Here is an 18,949-nt window from a genome sequence, read left to right as displayed (position 1 = left end):
AAGAACTGATGAGGTGAGGTATAATTCGTTTTGTTAAAGATGGCAAACATTTTGGAGAGGTTTTATTTTTATGTAAATTATTAAATAAATATTTTTTATGTACTTAAAAATAGGTTTGTAAGACTTCTATCAGCAAATTTGATGTTGCACAAATGTTCGATTAAAGTCATCCTCCCATCCATTATTATTATTAAAATGATAATATCATTTAATAAATGGGTGGAGGAACTCCATGAAAAATTATATCACCCCTTAAGTCCTACTAAAAAACTGCACCTGATGTTTCCTAAAGCAACCTTGCAGCAACAGCCAACAGACTGTGTGCATTACTGAGTACACTCAGTGAACGTGTGGCAAAATTTTGAGGGGGGGAAAAAAAAAGTACTGTGGTCAGCAGAAGTTAGACCGTTTAAGGCAGTGATGCCACAGGCACATTTCCAGTGTAGCAGAGATGGGATTTTGCCTTCAGCAAAGAAGGGAGTAATAGGAAGAAAAAACTGACACAGATGGGCAGTAGTGGGAACTATACAGCGAAAGTGCCAAGAAAAAGTACTTCTCCTGCAGAAACTCTGAACAGGATCGGTTTGTAGATGCCAAAGCTAATGAGCTCCTTTCACAATTTTACTAGTCATTTGAAATACCGCATACAGTTTGTGTAAATCTTCAATAGTGATCCCAACTGGTAGAGTAGGAACTGTAGTAATGCCTTAACCTTTGTGGTTGGTTAATATCAATGTTCACATATTGTTTGGTTTGTGGTTGCTTTTTGTTTGTCCACAAAGAGCTTAAATGAGAAATGAGTGAACAAGGTTACAATAGAGTGAGCATAATTACCCACGTAAAGGAGTTCTGTGGAGGATTGTCAGCGTGACAGCAAGCGGGATAGAACATTTTAAAGAATGAAAACATTTTTGAACCAATTAAGTGCTAATATTGCCAAGTCAGACACATTTTTTGGGCTACAGCACTATGCGGAAAACCCCACTGGGAGAGGCTGACAAACCTTTTTTACACCTTAATCCTGTGAATTGAGTTTGGAAATTTTAAAAGAGGCAAAATCTGTCAAGAGTCTTGGAGAGTTTTCCCTTTGTAGTCTTCAGTTTTATTTTGGTGCAACTGTAATGACTGCTTTGGTGCTAGTCTGTCGACTCATCTCATAGAACTATTGTGACATTTATGATTTTGAATCGCTTATACCCATTCATCCGTCCATCCATCTATTCATTATCTATACTGCTTATCTTGTTAAAGGTCACGGTGGTGCTGGAGCCGATCCCAGCTGACATTGGGCGAGAGTCCACAACTGGACAGGTTGCCAGTCTACCACAGGGCCAACAAAGAAACAGACGGCTTTCATGCTCACATTCACACAATCTTTTTGAAAACGTTTATTTAAAGGTTTCATTTCAGGAAATGACAATTGCCATTTTGCATTTATCAGTATCAGTATTAGTTCATCAGTAATTTGTGCTTCACAAAATATGGAAAATGTACTTAAGGGAGGATATCGAAGTGTGAGTCACAGTGCAAGTTCTTTGTGTACAAAACACATTTTGCCTTAGAGTCCAGAACCGAATGGCGAGTAGCCACTAAAGCTGGGTTAGAATAAACATTGATGGGGATTCAATTCAAATTGATATATACACTGATTTTGCAGTCTATTAGATATTCATATCTAAAAGTAATGCAGTTTAGACAGCTGTCATCATTTTTGGAGGGTTGCAGTTCATCTTGTTGTTCAGCTATACTGCATTTTAGCTAAGCCTCACTAATATAAATGCGACAAACAAAATAATAGACAAACCTGTCAGTATGACATAGTAATGCAATATTTTCATATGCTTTACTAATACAAACAAATACATAACTATGAATAAATATACCTTTATCTTGAATTCACTAAACAGAATTTAACCCTCTAAGAAAATCAGTCACAAAGTGTATGACAATAGATGTCAGTGAGAGTACATGCAGGCTGTCTGTAGACAGACTGTGACCTCTAAATGCAGCCTGTGCCATGTAAGAAAAGCTTTACTGAGACTTTCCACCAGGGCCGTAGTGGAAACAAAAAGCAGTAGCATTACTAAGTGAAGCAAGTAAAAAGGTTACGTGTATACTTGTGACGGCTTCCATGGACGTTAGCGACTTTGGAGGCCACCCTATTTTCTCTGAGGATCTCCTTGTCTTCTTTCCCATCTTCTGTCCATTATGTGCTGAGCTGATATGTCAGAAAAGATTCTTCTTGTACTCTTGTACCAGCTACTGTATGGAAATCTTTCCTTTTGCTAATGCCAAGCACAATTCTCAGTTGTCATCTTTGGAGGAGATGACTACAGATACACTTTAGCAGACTGCATCTTGCCAGCTCAGTTACAGTTTTAGACACGTGGGCCTAACCATTTAAAATATCCTCATCTCCATGCCACATCTAACTGGGCTTCATCAAATCTTTTTCCAAGAATATTTATTCACAAACTAAATAACACCCTTATTTGTTCAACACAAACTATCAATTTAGTGTGGAATATTTGCTAAATATGTAACACACTAAACAGGAAGAACGTTTGGACTATCTGAATCCTGTCCCTGAGAGGAGGCAACAGGCTTTATAGGAAATAAACTTAAATTTAGAAACGACAGTATTGCCTTTCAAATTAATTAATTAATCAAAATAATTGTCCATTACACTTGTAATATTTGAAGTTAATTACCACCAATAATTATCAATCTTGTAAAACTGTATTTATTGTTTCTTGTAGACTCTGACACCAGAGTAAAGAGCAGTACTTTATTTTATATGTTACTGTTCTTACTTAGAAGAACAGTAGATTTAGAAAACATGCACTAACAAGTGAGGCTTAAATTGCCACATCACGACATGCATAGAGACACATTAAAGTAATGACTGCTCTGAGCTGCTCTTGTGTCTGATTGGCTTGGAGTGTGTCTGATTGACTTAGTAGCTTCCAGCAACATGTCTCACTCAAAACAGACACACAGATGCAGTACACTTGCAGGCACACAGCTCCACAAACAGACTCACAGCTTCTCCTCCACCCTCCATCCTAAACACCCAATTAGCAACCACACCTGGCCACCTGCCTCCAATCAGAACTGAGTGACCGTTTCCATGGTAGCCCAGCAATGAACAAATCCAGATGCAGATGGGGGTCAGAAATGATGTGGAGAGTGAGTGCTTGTCTGCAAATGAGAAATGGGCTCTTTGTGTTCGAGTTTATTTGTGTCGCCTGCGGTATCAGGTTGCTGTAAGGAATGTAAGGAACAGGTATAGACCTTATTTACCCAAAACATGAAAATATACACACTCACTCTTAAAGGGCAACATCACCAATTTTCAACTTGCTTTCTATGGCTTTAGTTTAGGGTGTACATGTACATTAATGATTTTAAATGTTCCTCTGAAGAACTCTTCCAGGTGACATCACCAGGAGGAGTGTTGCATCATTAGGAGTTCAGATTATGTCATCCAGAGGAACTCTGGAAAAGCAGGTTGACTATGATTTACAAACTCTAGAGTGTTAGCAACAGATGACATGACAAGCTTAAGATCCTTCAAGTGATGTCATCTGCAGTCATTGTTCAGCTAGAAGAAGAGAGATATTTTAATATAGGGAAATGGAGGTTTAAGTTCAATATGAGTGAAATCCATCCTTTAATACCTATTAATAAGGTTTCTGTATTGTACAGTCTAATTTAATTCATAATAAATATTTGTAATGTATTTTAGGAACAGATTGAAGTGAAGGAAACTTTGAGCATTAGAAATCAAGACTTTTAATATTAGAAAAAAAAATAAGGGCGTGAGGCCTTTAATTAAAATGCATTGCGGCGACATGTAATTAGACTTGGCCATATGTGCGAATTACATCTAGCAACATTCAGAAGTAGATATAAAAGACTGAATGTTTCACTGATGTATTAAATGACTAATTGATATGGAATACCAGAACGAATGACAGGTTAGTCATTTTGTCATTAATAAGATTGTGATTTTTACAGTGCCATATGTAAGATTTCCATATAGTAGACTCAGGACCTTTGCCCTTTCACCTACAGTAACCTAACCTCCTAGCCCTTTCCTCACCTCACCAACAACCTCTGTACCAACCGATCAATTTGAATCTCTGAGAGTAAATCCTCTTCCCAATTACAATTCGATCAAGGGCCTGATGTGACTCTCTATTTCTGTGTAGATTCTTATTTATTTATGTATTTATTTATTTTGGACTAGCATGGTTGCCAGTGAGATAGGAGGCAATTTGATTGATTTGATGTCACCAAAAATAACTTGATGAGATGGGAGAAAACAGACTAGGACACAAACACACCCATGCACAGAGGCAGACTTTAAAAGGCCCTTTGTTTTAAAATTAAAACTGCAGGCGAACACAGAAGTGACAGTTTGTCACTTCTTGTCTTCCACATGTTGTCCAACTGTTGTCAGCTGTCAGGGTGACTTACATTCAAATAGAAGCAAGACACCTTCCAAAATCATCTAATTTTCAGGGTTATTGTTTGCAAATATTCTGTCAGTACATTGCCTTTTGAAGTATTTTCCTTAGGAATATTTACAAAGGACACACTTTGCCCTCTCGTGCCAGACTGACTATTATGATGTTTCTTTTTTTTTTCCTTTTTGTTTAGCTGAAAGAGTTTTTCAAATCATTTTGTTAATTTCTCTTATCTATCCGTGAATGGTTAACCGAGCACAGAAGCTGCTTTTCTGCATCACCTTGCTTTACATTTACACAGTGACACACTCTCTTCTCCTGGGACTTTGTCAGTACAACCAGGATACAGAGCAGCTCTACTGGAGCAGATGGGATTAAGGGCAAAGGCTGTTCAGGAACTGTTGCCCTTTTTTATATGTTTTCATTCAGCACAGACACTTTGGAATTACGCCTTAACAATAATAGATTCAGGGCACTAAAAGGAGAAACCTCAACCAATCCAGCCACGTTGCTGTTCTCTCCACCAATAAACTACGTCCAAGTGTCATCAGCCTTATCGACTTGTAATTGATTGCACTTATCATTGTAGTGCGTCTCTGTAATAAAACTCAAAAGATATTGCAAAATGCCTTGCCTGCCCCCTTTATTCACATTTTAGACAATTTTCTATTATTTTATTAGTATTTATTCCACACAATATAAATATATTAGATTGTGGTTTATGTCACATGTGACATTTTTCCCAGGAAATTTGTCTGTAAAACCCTGCACTATAAAGCCCTTTCAGGCAAAACTTATACACACAGAAGGGGGGGGATGTGTGTGAGTGTCAGACATAAGGCACACAAAGTTAAAAACCTCATTCCACCTTTTTCCAATGTGCTATAGCATTCATCAATATCCTAAACATATCAAATAGTCAAAATATACTTAAATAAATATAGCAGAGCAGAGTTGTTTGATTTTGAATAACGCCATCTAGAATTTCCAGTGCTGACAATGGTAAAGCATCGAGATGTCAGTGTGTCTACCCATCCATCCATCTGTTCTGCACTTTGTTCTCGAGGAAGATGCCTCAAAAATGCTGGGGCCACATTGCCCAAGAATTTGGAAATAGGATGATTCATAATGTTTTCTAATTTGGTTCTGTTGTTTGAAAGGTTTTGCTGTCACAATGCAGAATGCATGTATGTAGGAGGACTTGCGCAATGGCTGACAGTGTTGAAAACCCTGATGCAAGTTCTGTTTTTCCCTAAATAATGAGCAGTATCTTGGAATTACGGAAAATTCAACATTTCTTTTTTAAATGTTAGAAAATAATGTGTCACAGATGGATTTCATATCTTTAAAACACTAATTTCAGTCTTCTTACTTTTTGTATTTGTCTATCTTTTTCTCTTCTCCAGCATCACTATCTTTGGTACTGGGGCCAAGTGGCTGTCAGTGCTGCAGGAGAGGAACCTGAAACCCTGTAAGTTGTGGTCACAGACACAAATCTGTACCCACCTACATTCACAGAGACATCCAGAGACACACAACGCACACTTATAACAAGCCAAACTCGGGAGAGAAATGTTTTCACCCACACACACATACATACAGTGCATATATATACACACGCACGCACGCACACAAACACACACACACACACACACCTACTTTCTGAGAATGGAAACTGGAACAATAAGAGCAGATGGACATGATAATGATTATAATAGTGATGCTGTTTGACTCTAAATGTCCTTAATGCCATTTACTGTGTGAATCAACAGTTTGCCCTATGTTCTGCATTCTGACACTGAATCAAATGGATAAAAGTGCTGTTATGATAATTCATATGAGGCAAGGATAGGTCCACCTAATTGCTTTTAGTGTCACAGCTCTCTAGAGAGAGAGCCAGGTCTCTGCACATAATCAGAGTTTTGCCAGTGCTTATTAGCCTTTCTGCTAACCTTCATATATGCTGTTTTTCTTTTCTATTTGTGCAATTTAAAAAAAGAAAAGTCTGTTAAGAAATGCATGTTAACATTATTGCTGCTTTGCTGTGCGCTTTTGTAAAAGTACGTATGTACTTTATTGGAAGAGAGCAGAGCACGAAGCACAAATTGTTACACTGCAATTATCAATGTGGTGCAAATTCAAACCATCCAGCAGCTCTTATTTTAAAGACATTTTATTTTTACCTGGTCTGCACTAATGGCAGCGCATTTTCAGTAGCGAACTGAAAAGGAAAATACAAGTTAAATTGTTTATTTACGCTGACATTTGCTTAATAATTTAGGTTCAGTTAGTTTTGTACATGCCTTTTCGTACACTCTATTTCTTTCAAATTTCTCTTTTATTGTCCTCACCTCTTCTTTGCTCTTCCTTTCTTTTGCTCTTCAGTCCTCTCTTTTACTCGACACTCCTCTGCTCTCCTCTCCTTTCCTCTGCAGGCCTTTGCCGTATTGTCTTCTCCTCTCCTCTAACCTCCTGTCCCTAACCTCCTCTCCTCTCCTCTCCTCATTTTAAATTACCACTTATAACTGATGTTCATTGCATAAACAGCTGCTGTGTGTCTCAGTTCCCAGTGCGCTGTTATAATCACCACAAATCTTCATTTTGTGGCTCGTGTGTGTGTGTGTGTGTGTGTGTGTGTGTGTGTGTGTGTGTGTGTGTGTGTGTGTGTGTGTGTGTGTGTGACTATCTCTCTCTCTCACTTGTAAGTTAGCTAAACACATTCCCAATTTTGTGGCTAAACAGAAAGACATCTTGGAAAGAATAACTCTTCTTGTTCCTGTCTGTGTGTCTCTTCTCTGCTCCACCCGTATCACTCAGCCAGCTGTGTCTGTGTGTCTGTGTGTCTGTGTGTCTGTGTGTATGAAACCATGTCTCCAGTGGGCTGTGGAGGGTAGAGGGAGCTCTTTCACTGGCTGCCCCAGTGGAGAGGCCCTTTTCCCTGGGCTGACATTTGGAGCGGACACCTGGAGGCATGGTGGGGGGTGTGAGAATACCCACTGTGTGTGTTTTGAGTGGTTGTGTGTGTGTGTGTGTGTGTGTCTGTTTATGTGGTGTGGGTCAGTTGCTGGAAGCATATTAGTTTGCAGTGTGTTATTGGCTTGTGGTTTGGGCATGTGTGTCTCACAGAGTGTGTGCACATCTTGAGAAGGATCTTGAGAATGATGCCTAAAGGTGTGCGTGTGTGTGTGTGTGTTTATATGCCATTTCACATCAGGCTGGCAAATTGGACAAACACAACATGTAGGAATGCATGGAGCCGCAGTTGTATACAAATGCATGATAATGGTGGAATTTGTGCTCGTGTGGATCTTAATTTTGTCAAAACTATTGTTGACTATAACTGGCTAGGGATGGGTGATCAGGCTAAAAGATCATATCACAATCTTTTCAATTGCAATCATGTTCAGAATTCAGTTCAAAATTTTCAAATGTACTGTAGAGTTTAACCTGACTGGAAACAGACAATGGAGTCTTAACATTAACCACCGCTTAAGTTTTACCTACTGTACAAATTTAGCAAGGATTATTTAGAAAGTAAGATCCTGACCAAAAATGGTCGAAGGCGATTTATAGGCTTGATTATTTTCAATAGTTGATGATAGTTTATTTTGATGCACAATAAACACACAATTTAGATCAGCTTAACAACACTTACATTGAGTACTAGACGTATACTGACATATAATTTATATATGAGTAATTTTTGTTTATTTATAACTTTTATCTCTTCTTCTCCAGCGGAAACGCACAACCTCCAGTCTCTTCACACCATCCTGTCTACTGGATCTCCTCTCAAACCCCAGAGCTACGACTATGTCTACCGCTGCATCAAGAACAACGTGCTGCTGGGCTCCATCTCAGGTGAATGACACATTTAGCCATTTATACTTGAGATCAATATAAATATAAATTGTCAATTGTGGACTAAAAATTATATCTAAAACATACAGCTACACAGAAAAATAATAATAATGCAAAACAAAGAATCTGTAACAAAAACAAAGAAATAACAGATAGAAAGTTTCGAGAAAATAAATTGTATATTTTCTTCGTCACCCACAATGCCACCACACACACTTTCACACACAAACACAATGGGCCGCTCAACCCATTGTGGACAGGGCCACAGGATGGTATCGCTCTCACTCTCTCTTTGTGAGTCCTGTAAATGTAACATTTAGCAGAGTCAGGGTATCTGACATGTTTCAGATGCACAGATAAACACACCTATTAGAAAGCAGCTTGGAGCATCACACTTGTGCGCAGTGACAGCATCAGAACACCCAAGCACTGTGAATGACACCTGTATTGGGTTTAGCCTATAGCCTCAAGTGCACACATGCAAAGAAATGGTCCCAGCGACAAGTGTTGGACTGAAATGCATTACAATTAATACATTAATGTAATATATTACTTTTCTCAATAATGAGTAGTCTAAAAAGTTACAAATAAATAAATACAGTAATAATTTTACAGTTACTCCCTCTGAACACAACTTCTATTTTCTAATTTAAATTATGTGTGTGTAGTGGTAAGATTCTTTCCACTGTGAAAAACACGACCTCAAACCTTTTGACATCCTTTTGAAAACAGCACAGCAATGAAAAGCTTGTAGAGATGTGGCCAAGGAGGATGGCTGTGGCCCTTTAATGGCTACGCATGGAAAACTAGATTTTATTCATCGCCAGCAAGCTACAACACACAACAAAGACATTTCCCATTTCCAATTTCCACCACTGTATCCATTTAAAAATTAAAGTAATAATATTACTTATGTACAGAGTAACGAGTAATATATTAGATTGTTTGAGTAACCAGCCCCAAACTGACTGTGACATAAATACACCAACATTGAACAAAACAGTAAAGACAAGGCAGGATGACTTGTTTCCATTATGGTCCTTGATGTAAGAAAAAAAGCAGCAGTAATGCAGGTGTGCAGGTGCCTTGGCAGCCTCATACTACAAGTACATTTAATATACAGTACAGTTAAGTATATACAGTGTGTATTCTGTTGCTGAAAAAACATCAAACCCACCCAATTGATGCGTTTGTATGTTTTCTTCAGGACAGAAGGTCCTTTCCCAGTCAGTTTCCTCCTTGTCGCCAATGGCAACAGCAGGCTGCTGTCCTGTTGGCTGCCAACCGACCTAACCTTGACCCCCAAGGTCAACACTGTGTTCATGTGTGTGTGCGTGTTCTCAGGATTTATCACAGCATATGTGACTGAGTGGTGGTCAAGGTGACATGTGGTGGGTCCCTATTCCACTCAAACTGTGTGTGTCCACGTGTGTTTGTCTTTTTGTAATTGTGAGTGCAAACTTGTGTGTGTGTGTGTGAGTGTGTGTTATTCCATCAGCAGGGATTTCAGACCCCCACTGTTCCACATTATGGGGATTTTAACACTTTCACCGCTGGAATCCATCCATCCTAATATACCTCATTCTGACTGCCCATATGTCACTCCTCTACTCCCTTTTCGCTCCATCCCTTCTTTCCTCTTTTGTTTTTATTTTCTGTGTCATTGAATTGTGTGTACATCTGTGTCTACAGATGAAAACCCTGTGTTGAGTTTGTGTTTCTGAAGTCTTCTTGTGACTTCTAACATTTGCATTCATTTTATCAGTAATTTTGGAATATGTTAATCCATGTATAGTACAGCTGGTTGTCTTTTTGTCTCAAATTGTGGCTGTGCATGACCCCAAAGTGTGCTAGAATATGTTCAAAGCACTCACACCTACACGGATGAAAGCAGACTTGCAGATAAATAAATACATGCAGACTAGGGGGTTCAAAAATTCTTTTACTTCACTATTCTGAATAGTCAGAAACATCAGATCAGTGTGACAAGTTACCCTCCTGTGTATACACACAGTGCACACACTAAATGGCTGCTGATGGAAGGCAGCTCTGGAAAGCAACAGTGCATGTCTTTTGGCTTAAAATACACGTGTGTGTGTGTGTGTGTGTGTGTGTGTGTGTGTGTGTGTGTGTGTGTGTGTGTACCCCAGCTATTAAAGTGAATGTAATAATAAAATAATTGCATGTCTTCCCTCTGTAAGTATGAGTGTTTAATCAGAAGACAAACTTTCCACTTCCTCCTGGGAGCCAATTAAAGCTCAATAAAGAACCTGGCAGAAAGAGAGACCAAGAGAATGAGTGTAAAGAAGAGAAAATAAAAGAGAGCAAAGGGAGGAGCATTAGAGAGCAAGTGAACAAGATGGATGGATGGAGTCTGTGATACAGAGAGGAAACGAAACAGGAAGGTAGAATTGGAACAATGGGAAGGGAGATGAATAGAAGATGTCAGAAATAGTAAATGATTGGAAGGTAAAAAGAGACAAGTAGATGGTGCAACAGAAGAAGAGAAAGTGTGAAAGAAAGTATATTCAAAACTCCTATATAGGTCAGTAGAGGTGTAGCAGGCTACTAGCACTGTTAGTTTGTGTTTGTGAAGAGTTTACTATCTAGGAGAATGGACACTGATGTTGTGCGTAGTTATCTTGCATAGTATGTTACTGTACATTACAAGGCAGCAAATTTCAGCTATTGTAATATTAATTCAACAAACATTTGTATTTGAACTGATTTATGTTAATAAAAAAACAAACACAAAAAAAACTATTTTCTGGAAAACCAAATTGTTAGAACTGAAACATAACGTAACTGCATTGAGCTTGTGTTTTTATTTCTGTTCACAGGGGAGCAAATTAACTCCCGAGCAAGCTGACAGACAGAGAGCCCTGACATGTTATCACGTTATTAGCACTGTAACAGTTAGTTGATTATTTGATTAGTCAGTCATTCAGAAGACATTTGCCAGCAGTTTCTTTGTTGCAGTGGCCAAGTAGATCTGGATGCTCATTCTTATGTGGTTTCATTACTGTGAGCAACTACCTTCACATTAGTTGTCTGTATTTGATTCATGTGTAATAAAAAAGGTATCGCTGAATAAAGATTTAAATATTGTATAGTTTAATTTAAACAAAACAGTGACTTAATAAAAAAAAACCTATGTCAAGAGTTTCTCATCACGGGTTTGCTAAATTGCTCCTTCTTTGTCTGTTTTATCTCTCCCTTCTCTCACCAGGCGGCACGGATATTGTGTCATGTTTCATGGGTCAGAACCCAACGGTTCCAGTGTATCGAGGTGAGATCCAAACAAGAAACCTTGGAATGGCTGTGGAGGCTTGGGGCTTTGAAGGTAAGAGCATGTATGAGTGAGTCTGCATGTTCAAAGTGGGTGAAATACTTAGACATGCATAACCACAATTCCTCAGCTATGAAGTGATTTATGGTACAATCGCCAACCCCAATTCCAAAGAAGTTGTTCCAAACATAAATATAAACTGAATGCAGAAATGTGCAAATCTGATCAACCCATATTTTTTTCACAATAAAACATAAACAACATATCAGATGTTGAAACTGAGAAATTTTTACATTTCATGGAAAATATTAGCTCATTTTGAATTTTATGGCAGAAACACATCTCAAAAAAGTTGGAATAGGGTGATGTTTACTATTGTGTAGCATCCCCTCTTTTTTTAACAACCCTCTTTAAATGTCTGGGAAACCAGGAGACCAGGAGGAGACCAGTTGCTGGAGTTTTAGGAGAGGACTGTTGTCCCATTCTGGTCTGATGCAGGGTTCTAGCTGCTCAACAGTCCTGGGCCTTTGTTGCTGGATTTTTTGTTTTATGATGTGCCAAATATTTTCTATTGGTCAAAGATCTTGACTGCAGGCAGATCGGTTCAGCACCTGGACTATTCTCCTGCGAAGCCATGCTGTTGTGGTGGATGCAGTATGTGGTTTAGCATTGTCTTGCTGAAATCTGCAAGGTCTTCCCTGAAAGAGACGTTGTCTGGATGGGAGCATATGTTGCTCTAAATCCTCCTGGTATGCACCCGCATACCATCAGAGATGAAGGCTGTCCAACAATAACAAGCTGGATGGTCCCTCTCGTATTTAGTCCGCAGGACGCGGTGTCCATGATTTCTGAACCCATGCAGTGATGTGCGTTGTGCACAGAGATTCCTCCTGATTCACTGAATATTTTGATGATTTTATATACTTTTATAGTTGGTGGGATCTTTAAGTCTTTGCAATTTTACCTTAAGGACCATTTTTGTTCCACAATTTTTAGACTTAGTTTTTCACCAATTGGTGAACCTCTGCCCATCTCTACATTCTAGACTCTGTCTCTCTGAAATACTCCTTTTATACCCAGTCATGTTACTGACCTGTTGCCAATTAACGTAATTAGTTGTCAAATGCCCCTCCATTTGTTTCTGATTTGCTTCAGTTACTTTTCCATCATTTAGTTGCCCCTTTTCCAACTTTTTTGAGATGTTTTGCTGCCATCAAATTAAAAATGAGCTAATATTTTCCATGAAATGGAAAACTTTCTCAGTTTCAACATCTGGTATGTTGTTTATGTTCTACTGTGAATAAAATATGGGTTGATGAGATTTGCAAATCACTGCATTCTGTTTTTTATTTACGTTTTACACATCGTCCCAAGTTTTTTGGAACTGGGGGTTGTGCATCATGAACAGGGTCAAGGGAGTCACATAGAGATGGTTGCAGAAAGTAAGTTGATGAGGAATAATGAGGAAATGTAATCACATGCACATTTAGAAAATGATGTCCTTGAGCAAACTTACCATCTGCTCATGGAGAAAAATGAAAAAGACTGGTTTTACTTGGTTGCCCCCATATGTGAATGTACATGCATGTGCTGGCATGAATTTGAAGCTACTCATGGCTGAAAAAAATTGGGAGTAATTAGTGAACTTTTCCTGCGTAAATATAGGTAAAAAGTTAAAGGAAACTTTTTTTTTTCATTAACAGTCCAAACAATAAAAGGTGGGTTTTGTCTTGTGGGAGTCTTCAAAGCCCTCTATGTTTTTTCATTGATTTCAGTCCCTCATTCCCTAGCTCCCGATCCCTGCTGCAGGCTGTACTGACGTGTCTGAACCACCTCAAAGGAGAGTGGATTGAGGGATAATTTAAAGGCACTATTGTAGGAAGAGTTTGGGATTATTTTAGTCGATCTCTAATCCTATAACACTGTCCTGAGGGAGGAGGTGAGGGCTGTGTAAAAACACACTAAAGTGTGTGTAAAGACTGTGAGATACATTACCTGATCTTTTTTTTTTTTTTTATTTATCAAGAATGATTTATACTGTATCTGTGTAGGTGTGTTATTGGCTGTATACCCAGGAGTGTATGTGTGTTGTGGCAAAGCACATGTCAAACTTTTATTTTTTGTTCTTCTGTATTATGTGTGTGTGTGTGTGTGTGTGTGTGTGTGAGCAGGTAAGCCTGTATGGGGAGAGAGTGGTGAGCTTGTCTGCTTGAAGCCAATCCCCTGCCAGCCAACACACTTCTGGAATGATGAGAATGGAAGCAAATACCACAAAGCATACTTTTCTACATATCCCGGTATGTAGACAAACATCATAAATAAATACAGTAATCCATACATACAATGGATTGTATGTATGTACACAAAGAAACCAGAGAAAATATTTAATATATTGCTATATTAAATATATTAGTTAATATAATGCAGTGCCATAAAATAGCCCTGTGAAAACCTACCTTATTTAAACACACTCTTTTTTTTTTTTTTGCATTTGACAGCAATGTATTTAAAGGACTAAATTAACTGGTCATTATTTATTTTTAATATTTTACAACAGGGCCCATACAGACACTAAAAGCAACAATGTCTGTCAGTCTGCAACCTACAGAAGATCAGTTTGTCTGTTCTGTAGACTTCTATTGTTGTCCAAAAACAATTATAAGCACATCAGTCCGACACATCACCAGACTGGATGACATGTGACTTCCTGTAATTCCATTAGAGATTTCCACACAAGCATTTGACTGGCTTATGTCCGACCGTGGTACATTTCATTTAAATATTTTATCATTTTTGGAAAACAGAGGTCTACAGCACAGATGAAAAAGTGTATCCAGGCTACCAGACGTACATCAATATGAGTAGAGGCAACTCGGTGGTTTTGGTGTCTCTATGGGTATTGTTGAAAACACGATTAATTTAGAAAACGGGTGAAATCTTTTACTATAGTTTATTGGAATTTTTTTTTTGTGTGTCCTTTTGGCTTATCCCATGAGTTCAGGGTCGCCACAGCGGATCATAGTCCGCATGTTGATTTCCTTCCTGACGCAACCCTCCCCAATTTCTACCGGGCTTGGACCGGCACTGCACAGCTGGGGAAGCGAATGGGCTGTTAGGGGTTCACTGTCTTCCCCAGAGACACTTCAACTGACCCTGTGGTCTGTGGACCACGTATATTGTATTATTACTGTTATTAAATTACATTAAATGTGTAACAGTTGTTTTCACAATTTAAACCTTTTATATTTTTTGTTTTTCTATTACCAAAAAGCAAAATAAAAATTACATAGCAAAACATTGAATATTTTTTCCTCCATAGGTGTTTGGGCCCACGGAGACTACTGTAAAATTAACCCCAAAACAGGAGGCGTTGTCATGCTGGGCAGAAGGTCAGTCATTAACTTTTTTACTACACAAGGAGCTAATGAGTGTTGAAATACAGATCACACTAGTTTTAATTGGTTAATTTATTTAGCACAGCATGCAAGTGGACATGCTTAAATTTAATTTATGCATACTGCAGATATTAAAGTTGAAATGCTAATCATATTTATCTTTTCTGTTTGAAGAGAATAAAATTGAGGGTTTTTTTGCCTAAGACTTGGCACAAAACTTCATTGTATTGTCCAGAATTATAGTTTACTGACTCTTCAGCTGCTTTACTTTCAAAGTAATTTATGTGGACGTGAATTGAAAGTACAGAAATGTAATCATGTTCAAAACCAAGTGTATAGACTAACACAAAGCATTGGATGAGGTGTGGCAGCTGTGACAGACGCTGCAGTTTTAAAAGTTGAACTTTTGTGTTTTTTTCTCTGCAGTGATGGTACATTGAACCCCAACGGAGTTCGATTTGGCAGCTCAGAGATCTACAACATTGGTGAGCCTTGAACATTACAGGTGGAGCTGGGGGTCTGTGAGAGAAATGATGACAGATGAGCCTAAATTAAATCATGGTCCTCTTTATGTTGGTGAAAAAATATTTTGTTTCCCCATTATTCATCTTTTAAATTTGTTCAATTGAGGTTCTTTGTTCTGCCAGCACTGTTAACGAAAGAAATGCCGTGTCTCTGTGCTCAGTTTTGAAGTTGTACATTTATTCTTTGACTCAAACTCTTCCAAAACTCCATCTTTTCCTCCTCTTCTCTCTGTTTTTTTTTATCTCTTTCTCTCTTCACCTCTTACATCCTCATATCTCCTTGCCTCTCCTTCTTTTTTGTTTTGTCTCCTTGTTCTCTGCTCTGCCCTGTCCTTTCCCCTCCTTTCTCCAGTTGAGGCATTTGAGGAAGTGTCAGACAGTCTTTGCGTTCCCCAGTACAACTCTGACGGAGAAGAGAGAGTTATTTTGTTCTTAAAGATGGCACCTGGCAAGCCCTTCAGTCCAGACTTGGTGGGGAGAATCAGAGGGGCCATTAGAAAAGCTCTGTCTGCCCGACACGTCCCAGCCTTGCTGCTGGAGACCAGAGACATTCCGGTAAGAGAAGTATGAATATAATTTAGATGTGAGTTATCATATCAGGTTATCATAGTGCTTGACTGTCAGCCCTTTTCGTCATCTCTCTGCAGTACACCATCAGCGGGAAGAAGGTGGAGGTGGCGGTGAAACAGGTGATTGCAGGGCGGGAGGTGGCGCAAAGAGGAGCTTTCTCCAACCCCGATTCACTGGACCTCTACAAGAACATTCCCGAACTACAAAACTATTAGACATGGGTCTTCATGGAGCCCAAGAGAGGACTTGCAGAAGAGAACAATGTGGCAATTAAGTCAGCTTAGATTTTAAATTAACTTTATTGAGATTTACAGAAAAAGGGAGATGTGCAAAGTGCATTGAAGGGGTAGTTTACAGATGTACCCTGAGCTTTATACGAGGCGTAAAATATGTATTTCAAAATAATAAATGTTATGTATATATAAATATATAATAACAAGTGAGTGGTCAGATGAGACTTTAAAAGTAAGTGTACTGCTCCATAGGGCAACTTAGAATCAACGGATCAAGCTGGTGCCCCCGATCGACCATGTTGTGCAAGTACATGTTGAATAGGTTTTAGCTATTAATGTAATACGACGTGCACTGCAGCGCTTGTGAATATGCTCATGCTCAGAAGCCATCGACAATTGAGAAGTCAAATTTAGCATTAAGCGCTTTGGTTTCACAGTCCAATTAATATTAGCCAGTGGAGAAGTGTATCTCTCTGTGTCACCTGCTCTAACCCCACATTGGTTCTGAGTGGATTCCAGGCTGAAAACCTGTTGACATAAAACACCAACAAATACCTGGGGTTGACCCCTTACCTTTGGCTCATATCATTGTTATGTGGTGTGTGTGGCTTTTAATAATTGTGTGTGTGTGTATATAAATACTGTATATGAATATATATATTTTTGAACTGTGAAATTCCTTCAACATTCTAAAAATACATTTAAGATAGTGACCTAAGCAACAGTGACTGACAGATTCAAACATGTCAAGAGTTTCATTAGGGAAACGAGAAAAACCCACTAAACTTTAGCCCAGACCTTCTGTGCTCATCTGACTTTGTAATGTTGATCCAGCCAAGATTTTAACGCTCTTTAAGGTTTTTAATGTCACTGGCCATCATTTTACAAACAAGCCAGCTGAGGTAACAAATGTTCGCTTCACCCTAAATTTATTACTTCCATATGAATGTTTTCATAAATGTAATCTTTTAATAACTACAGTACAACCTCATTTTGCTTTGTATATAGGAAAATCCGATTTCCGATTTTTTTTTTTATTTTTTATTTTTTTTTTAATTCAACATTTGCTTATACTGTGTGATCTATTTTGGTCACAAGTATGTGTGCAAAATCAAAAAACTAATCACGGGCATTCATTTCATCTCAGAATGTGAATTGTGGAGACATATATGATATATAATCACTGAATTAAAATTAAGCTGGTTAAGGCATTTTGTACTAAGGTAGCATTTTACTTACTGGACTTACTTAGGATTGTCTTTCTTTGGCTTTTGATTCACGTTTCTGTTAAGAACATTTTAAACATGTTTTTAAAGTATGAATGTAAAAAAAAAACAACTGGAAATCTCTGCAGCTTATATTTAATGTCATAATCACTGTTTAGATTAAAATATCTCTTTAAGGTTACACTGTGGAGCTTTTGACCTCTAGTGGCACCACGGAGCAATGTTTTGTTGAGTAAGGCCCTGTTTTTCTGCATCTTCTATCTTGTGATGGGATACACATTCCTGCAGGTGTGACACTGCTCCACTGATTCCCAGGTGGATGTACTGTGCCAAGAAATGTAGCAATGCACCAGCTAAATGCAGGGCAGAAAAACAGATGTGGATGGAAACAATGGGTGTTCTGGGTTTAAAAAAACAAATCAAAAAGAGCTTTTCTGTTGTTTTATGTCTGACATTTTTTTATTTTGGGGAAAAAAAACATTTAAACAGAACTTAAAAAATAAAACTCCACAGGGTACCCTTTACATTCTCAGCGAGGTTTTCTATGGTGAATTAGAGAAGTGTACATTTTGCACCTTAGTGCTGTATATGTAGCAATGTTCATGGTGAAGTTAGGTGAAACACGGACGATCTACTGTTCTATTCTGCACAACGCATGAAGATTATTCAGTCTTCAGTTCTGCATCAAATATTGCCCAACTTGTAAAGTGTGGATATGTCACATTCTAATAGGTTGGTTAAATTTCTTGTTCTTCCTTGCTCACCTTTAGTGACACTGCAATTGGTTTTTCAGGGAAGTATTTCCATTAGAAATCGCTTACGCTAAGTGTGTAATCGAGGGACGTTGTGTTTCAAACACAGGTGCATTTCCTGGTTTGTATTGTTTACCTATCCTAATAAAGTTAACCCAGTCTTGGAGCATCCACGTGTACACGTTGCAAAATTTCATAGTTTCATTACACCTTGCAGAATTACAACATGTGCAGCGAGATTATTTTCTGAGACTCTGCATCCTGTATTGACTTTCAAGCATGACTTGCAATGGGTTTTTTTTGTTTTTTGTTTTTTTTACAGACTTACTTTAATATTTAACTCTGAGGTCTGATGCAAAACCACCAGAAATATAAAAGTAGTGGGTCAAAAATGATTGATTAATTAATTTTACTAAACAAAAGCATTTTTCAGTTCTTGTTTCTTTCTGTGGTGCATAGTTACACCTGTTATGTGTCATCACCATCAACAGCCAATAACTTTTGCTAAATCAGCAATTGTGCTGCCACTTACAGATTATAATGTGTTAACCCTGAAGCAGCATTTATATTTCTGCTTCAGGGTGAAAAATAAAGAAAAGGCAGACTAGTGGAATAACAAAAATAGGT

At 38.3% G+C, this 18,949-nt stretch overlaps 1 protein-coding gene across 6 annotated transcripts in view; it reads left to right on the top strand.

Moving 5' to 3' along the window:
• Positions 1-18,491, top strand: part of aacs (acetoacetyl-CoA synthetase) — a 33,698-nt gene extending 15,207 nt beyond the window's left edge. For 2 of the 6 annotated variants that reach the window (XM_067520060.1, XM_067520063.1), the window contains 9 exons: positions 5,879-5,943; positions 8,211-8,333; positions 11,563-11,676; positions 13,794-13,919; positions 14,624-14,800; positions 14,942-15,011; positions 15,444-15,502; positions 15,894-16,096; positions 16,189-18,491. In XM_067520060.1, coding sequence (XP_067376161.1) covers positions 5,879-5,943; positions 8,211-8,333; positions 11,563-11,676; positions 13,794-13,919; positions 14,624-14,800; positions 14,942-15,011; positions 15,444-15,502; positions 15,894-16,096; positions 16,189-16,326 — 1,075 coding nt within the window. In that variant the 3' untranslated portion in view covers positions 16,327-18,491. Of the gene's footprint in view, positions 1-5,878; positions 5,944-8,210; positions 8,334-11,562; positions 11,677-13,793; positions 13,920-14,179; positions 14,332-14,426; positions 14,801-14,941; positions 15,012-15,443; positions 15,503-15,893; positions 16,097-16,188 lie in introns of those variants that run through there. The other 4 variants (XR_010915475.1, XM_067520061.1, XM_067520062.1 and 1 more) reach the window with 4 other exon arrangements.
• The last annotated feature ends 458 nt before the right edge of the window (positions 18,492-18,949 follow it).

This window comes from Channa argus, chromosome 11 (genome assembly GCF_033026475.1).
Source record: "Channa argus isolate prfri chromosome 11, Channa argus male v1.0, whole genome shotgun sequence".
In the NCBI taxonomy this organism is placed as follows: Eukaryota; Metazoa; Chordata; class Actinopteri; order Anabantiformes; family Channidae; genus Channa; species Channa argus.
The sequence above is the reverse complement of the archived record's forward strand: the minus strand, read 5'-3'. Positions and strand labels throughout refer to the sequence as shown.